Source organism: Bidens hawaiensis, unplaced genomic scaffold (assembly GCF_021521415.1).
Source record: "Bidens hawaiensis isolate Kalapana, Puna unplaced genomic scaffold, B.hawaiensis_p1.1 tig00021678_1, whole genome shotgun sequence".
Lineage (NCBI taxonomy): Eukaryota > Viridiplantae > Streptophyta > Magnoliopsida > Asterales > Asteraceae > Bidens > Bidens hawaiensis.
This window is the reverse complement of record NW_027493368.1, coordinates 95,142-101,767: the sequence shown is the minus strand read 5'-3', so window position 1 is coordinate 101,767 and position 6,626 is coordinate 95,142. Positions and strand designations below refer to the sequence as shown.

General features: G+C 35.5%; 1 protein-coding gene across 2 annotated transcripts; it reads left to right on the top strand.

Moving 5' to 3' along the window:
- The first annotated feature begins 2,397 nt into the window (after positions 1 to 2,397).
- On the top strand, positions 2,398 to 6,384 carry LOC143563988 (protein indeterminate-domain 7-like). 2 transcript variants are annotated; one of them, XM_077051392.1, is made up of 4 exons: positions 2,398 to 2,859; positions 2,996 to 3,359; positions 3,535 to 3,934; positions 5,473 to 6,384. In XM_077051392.1, exons 2-4 carry the CDS (start codon positions 3,152 to 3,154, stop codon positions 6,356 to 6,358), a joined length of 1,494 nt encoding a protein of 497 aa, XP_076907507.1. In that variant the 5' UTR covers positions 2,398 to 2,859; positions 2,996 to 3,151; the 3' UTR covers positions 6,359 to 6,384. The 2 variants fall into 2 exon arrangements, with proteins under 2 accessions (XP_076907507.1, XP_076907506.1); XM_077051391.1 differs by lacking the exon at positions 2,398 to 2,859 and having other exon boundaries at positions 2,951 to 3,359.
- The last annotated feature ends 242 nt before the right edge of the window (positions 6,385 to 6,626 follow it).

Genomic DNA, 6,626 nt, shown 5'->3' with positions numbered 1-6,626 from the left:
TTTGTGAGGATTTGTGCACTCCCTTGCAAAGTGACCCATCTCACCATAGTTGTAGCACCGAAGCTTGTCTTTATCAAAACCAATTCTCTTCCGATCAGAATCCTTGAAACTATCTTTCCCATATGTCTTCATGAAGTTGGTGGCTCTATGAACTGCCATAGCCATAGCCATCTGGTACTTGATATCCATCTTCTCGAGATCCTTTTGGTTAATATATTTTAAATCTCCAGCTTCAAATTGAGGCAACAACAACTTTCCTTGCATCAACTCTTCGTGACTTGACAGAAATGCATGAACAAGTATTATGTTTGTATCGTTCAGCATTGGAAGGGCTTCACAGTAGCTTGAGCTTTTGCTTGGCTGATTCCTTGACGAAGATGAAATTCCTTGGGCCTTCAAGGCTTGTTCAACTGCACTATCAACTGCTTTCTGAAACGAGCTAGACTCAGATGACCCAGATTGACTTCCCGTTGAGATAAATGTTGTAGTCTGTGATGGAACACTTGAGGAGTACTTGGGAGTGGTCACAAGGTACACATTCTGCTAGCTTTTGCTTATAAAAGCAGTTGGAATTGTTGATGCAGTACTCATCCCAGCTTGATTAAGAGAACTCAGATGATTGTTCATTCTTATTTGCTCATCCATTTCAAATAACTTGGTTGAGATCAAATCAGTGTTTGTCATTGCATTCAAATTTGTAGTTCTCTTGATTGTGATTGTGTTAGTACTCCAACTATACGGCAAAGAATTTATCAACTTGTGGTTGACCTCTGAGTTGGTGATGTTGACACTGGCAGCTCTCATTCTAACCATCATCTTTTCAAACCTTCTTACCAAGTCCAACACAGCTTCACCTTGACGATGGTTGAACATATTGAACTCTTTTTTCAATAGGGCTTTCTTGTTTTCCTTGATTTCAGCATTGCTCTCAACAAATACCCCTTTAACAGTTCTGAATCAGTACTAACCATGGTTTCAACAGTCTCAAACACTTAAAAACTTTAACATATTTGAATTTTAACCAGAATAAAATTTCGCGCGAAATGGTTTTTCAAGCGAAGCGAAAAAGGTCTCACGCGAAGCGAAAAACTATGAGAAGCGAAATGATGAATAGTGATGCGAAGCGAAAAGCCTATGCGAAGCGAAATCACCACACGAAGCGAAACACTACGCGAAGCGAAATAGTTGTGCGAAGCAAAAACTATGCAAAGCGAAAAAATCTTTGATGCAAAAAAGTTTAGTTTTTCTATAAACAATCTTTCTAGGGATCTGTTCCACCTAACTTTGTCAGTTCTGGTCAAAAGTAAGTACACAAACTTTCATGCCACGCGAAGCGAAATTCTTACTTGTCATCTTTTAACAATTTTAAAACCCGTAACATCAATTTTAACACTTTTAAACTCACAATTTTTAGATCTAAGGCTAGTACACTTGTTATTTTCACCAAGAACACACTCTAAGACATGATTATCAACTTGGGACCGATTCTTTTTGTATTTTTGTTATTTTTCTTGTTTTTGTGGTATTTTATTGCAAGAAGCTTATCTTTCTTTTTCTCAAGATCAAAACCCAAGGTTGTGATCCAAAAACCCTCAACTAATGAGCCGAAGCTCTCATACCAATTGTAGGTCCCAACGCAAGTGGATCTAACAACAATCTTTGGATCAACCGAACTTGGTGCTAGCGGAAATCACACCAAGTCACCTAAGTGGTCTCGGATCTTGAGAAGTTATTTCGAGTTTAGAGAGAGAGAGAGAGAGAAGTGAGAGAGACAAGAGAACTAGTGAGAGAGAGAATATGTATATCCTCCCTATTTATAGAGGAGCATACATGAGAAACATTTCATTATCAAATGCCCAATAGGCTTGATTACATTATTTCCCTTGGGCCTTATACATATAAAGTAAACACTAAAGCCCATTAATACATACAAAAGTTCAATACAAAAGATTAAATAAGCACAAAGGGACCTAACACAACTAGTGAGGAGTGAGAGTTTGAATCCTTTGGTTGACGTATAATCGTATTGATGTAATGTAGTTGTAGATTACACATAGTTGAGTTGCCGTTACAGAATAAAAAAAGTTGAGTTGCCGTTTTAGAATAAAAAAAGAAAAAAGAAATATAATTGTCTGTCCAGGGCAACAAATTTAGAACAGTGTTACGAAATTATAAAGTAACTCTCTCATGGTGATAAAGTTTTTACATTTGCTAAATTCACTTGATCAGTGGTAGTTTTGTTTCCTATATAACTAATGTTTCTTATGATTACGTAGATAGAAAATGTAACGATATATGCATACAGATTAACGGTTAGTGAAGCTGCTGAGAGGAGGGATAAAAAGTTGTACGTATATACATACATACATACATACATACATACATACATACATACGTATATTGGGAAAACAAAGTAGTAATCCCCTCAAAAAGATTAGTAGATGCTCCTAAAAGCAAAATCAATCATGCAGGCGGTAATATTTCTGAAGATGACAAGAAAACAAAGGATAGGACAAAGTTTTGTAACGTCTGAAACGTTGTCCCTCTGCCCTCCTCCTCATGTTGCCTTTTTGGTTTTATTTTGATGGGTTGGAGATAGCTACAAAGACATTCAATTTATCAATTATTAAAAATAATAAATAATATTCTCATCCACATCTATCTCTCTCTCTCTCTCTCTCTCTCTCTCTCACACACACACACACACACTGGCTTCTTGAACTTTTCTACTTGTACAAAATGAGTTGTATTTTGTTTTGGTGTATTTGTACTCAAGTGTGTGGATTCTTTCGTTGAATCATCTTGGAGAGTTGGCTATAAGTCTAAACTCTCTTGGAGAACAAGTTTACAAACTGTCAGGTTTGAGCTTTTTTCACTTTTTAATTTTGGTAACATCTATCTAACTTCTTCTTCGATTATTCATCAACCTTTTGTAATCTAAACTAAAGCTCTTCTAATCAATCATATATGTCTTGTTCTTTTCTTATTCCTTTAGGGTTTCTTGTTTCTTTAGATCTATCTGTATGGCATGGTTCTTAAGGAAGCTAAAAAGTTGATCTGTCTGCCATCAGCTATATATCTGTAATATATGAAAAGAACAAAGAAGAAAGAAGAAAGAAGAAAGAAAATCTGTTCATTTAGTAAGTGAGATATGAAAAGCATCTTTGTGGATGACAATATGTCAAATTTAACATCTGCATCAAATGAAGCAAGCCTATCTTCATCAAGCAATAGGAATGAAATTGTTACTATGTACCCTCCACCACAGATGCAACAGCAGTCCTATGGTTCTGTGCCAATCAGTACCACCAACCAAACTCAATCAAACAAGAAAAAGAGGAATCTTCCAGGAAATCCAGGTAAATTAAATACATCATTATTGCAAACTTTTTTGTTATCTAACTACTTGCTTTAGTTAGTTCTTGCTTGTATGTGCATACTACATACATATATTAACATGAGTTCCATTTTTCTTGAATTAAATTGGTGAACTTTAACAATATATTGACACTTTTATTTTTGTGTATGGAAAAGATCCAGAAGCTGAGGTGATAGCTTTTTCTCCAAAATCACTAATGGCAACAAACAGATTCATGTGTGAGATTTGCAACAAAGGGTTTCAGAGAGACCAGAATCTACAACTACACCGAAGAGGACATAACTTACCATGGAAACTTAAGCAAAAATCAAAACTTGAGATTGTTAGGAAGAAGGTGTACGTGTGTCCCGAGCCAAGTTGTGTGCACCATGATCCCTCAAGAGCTCTCGGAGATCTTACCGGTATCAAGAAGCACTTCTCGAGAAAACACGGTGAGAAGAAATGGAAATGCGAAAAGTGTTCGAAGCGTTACGCGGTTCAATCTGACTGGAAAGCTCATTCCAAGATTTGTGGCACACGAGAATATAGATGTGATTGCGGTACCCTTTTTTCAAGGTAATGGCATAATTTGATCTCACTACTTAGTTCAGTACTAAACAACAGCAAATTACATATTCTTTATTATATATAAAAAACTTTTTGTAATATAGACAATGTAAGAATTAGACATAAAATAAAGCTGCAAGAAGTTCACAAGGGGCACAGTAGAAGACATAAAGAATAATTTATCTTGTAATCATCTTTAATTTGTTCCAGCATTTTCTGTATCCTTTTCACGAGATTAAAAATTAGTTTGCAGCATGTAAAATAAAACTAGTTGATTAACAGTGGATAGTCATCCCATGAAGTAGTATATCTTCTCATGTACAATCATATCCTCAATGTTCACATGTAAGTTTATTATACGGGTGACAATACCACACATGTGAGCTGTGGGGTAGATGCTATAATATCATCTATTTGGTTTCAACAAGTATAACTATCACTAAAGAGTACCAGGTCCAATATACGTATTTATACATCACTAGATTATTATCTAATTAAATAACTTATGTTGGCGGGTTTGTATTTCATATGATTATCTTCTTGTGTTGCTAACTAAAATCAAAATCGCCGTTCAGTTTTGTGTCAATTGCGTTGTCCTCGTATTATCATACTAACAAGATGGTGTTTAAAGTTTCAAAAGCATGCATTTCTTAGAGCATTCTTAATCCATCCATCGAATTATGTGAGTGAAGTTTTTATAATACAGAAAGTGGTTTAAGGTGTTCTGAGTAAATGAAAAAAAAAATATTATGATTTTTCTATATATTTGAAAAGTTTATGTAACACTTTTTAAAAGTGGTTATGAATAGAATAGAGAGAAAATGTAATAATAATGTATGGAAAAATATTATTTAATCAATTATATGAAAAAGAAAAAAGTTATTTTTATTTTAATTTTTAGATTTGAAGATAGGCAAAGGGTTGAGAATGCTCTTACATCACAAATGTTAAGATTAAACCTAGAATTTAAAGATTTCTGTTGCGATAGGTCCTACTAGTTTTTTTTATAATAATCTCTTAAAGGTCGTATGACTTGCTCAACCTACGATCTCCAACGCTTGTCTCTTACCCAATCCTTAGCCTATATGGCAGCCACATGTGGGAAGGGCGGTATTGAGTTCGCGTTGTCCATGCAGCTCCATTCTTGGCTAGATATATCACCCATAGCTTATTTAATTTTTCTTTTATCTCGCATATATATTATTTAATATTAAAAGGTATGTTGTATGTAGGAATGATTGATATAGTAGTGAATTAGGGATAAACACGTGTTTGTTAAAAAAACAAATAAAAAGCTAATATGACATGATGGTTATGTCTGCATGTGGAAATATAGGTTCTAGCATTGCAAAAAAAAGTGTCAGAGTCCGTGAGTTTTCCGGTAGCGATTCTCATGGTTAAAGAGAAAGATTAGGTCTAGGAAAAACTTATATATGATGGTTATATTTTATTCAAGTTTTGAGTTTTATGTTTAATTAACACTTTATACTCTAAAAAGTATAATGATAGGTTAAACTCATATAATTTGTTTTTCTCTCTTACCACAGGAGGGATAGTTTCATCACTCACAGAGCTTTCTGTAATGCTTTAGCAGAAGAACCTGGAAGATCTTCATCATCAACCTTAAACCACCACCTTCCTCTTCATTTACAGATAGATTTCCCTCCGAAAACCAAACCGCAACATCTCCTGCAACACCCACAATTAAGCTTCAACATCGGTTCCAGTACTCCACATCATAACCATCAATTACCATCATGGTTAGATCATCATCATCAACAACAACAAACAAAAAACCCTAACCCTAATAGCCTCCATCTTCCTTCTCCTTCTCACATGTCAGCCACTGCTTTGCTCCAAAAAGCAGCTGAAATGGGTGTAACAATGAGCAATCCAACACTACCTCATCCTCCTTCAACTCCTAATCCCACATCCATTATTTTAAATGGGTCCCACCAAACCCTACATCATGATCACATGTGTGCACCTCTACTATCATCTCATCTTTCTAGACTATCCAATTTGTCTGGAAGTGATCTTCATCATCATCATCATGTGATGTTGGAAGCAAGTAGTGGCTTTGCTAATGTCACCACTGGTAGCATGCAGGACCAGCTGCTTCTTCATCCAAGTCCATTGAATTCAACCAGTGTAGGGTCAACTAACATCCATGAGATCTTGAATGGTATGCTCAATAAGAAAGATGGCAATGGCTACCAAGACCAGGTTTTCTCACAAGCACAAGGTTCCACCCAAACAATGTTAAAGACCCGAAAAGACGGTACGAGTGGGAACGACGAGTTAACGAGAGATTTCTTGGGTCTTCGAGGATTTCCGAATCCTGATCAACATTTTCTCAACATGGCTGGTCTTGATCATATGAGTCAGATGAATCCGAACCACAATCAGAACCAAATTCCGTGGCAGGGTTAGTCAGTTTGGATGATAAAGATGAACTACTTACACCATTTATATATGGTCTACTTTTAGTTCTTTTTTCTGCTTTTAGATTTGTTTTCAGTGATGAACCTGACCCAGTTTTCCATTTTATTGGTTCCGGATTGAGACTTATGAAAGCTATGAATGCTTCTAGTATATCTTTAGTATAACAAGTAATATATTACGGGTATAACCTAAAGCACTTTAGAGAAACAAAAGAAACAGACAACGAAAAGGAAAAGTAGTTCTTTATGCTGTAAAT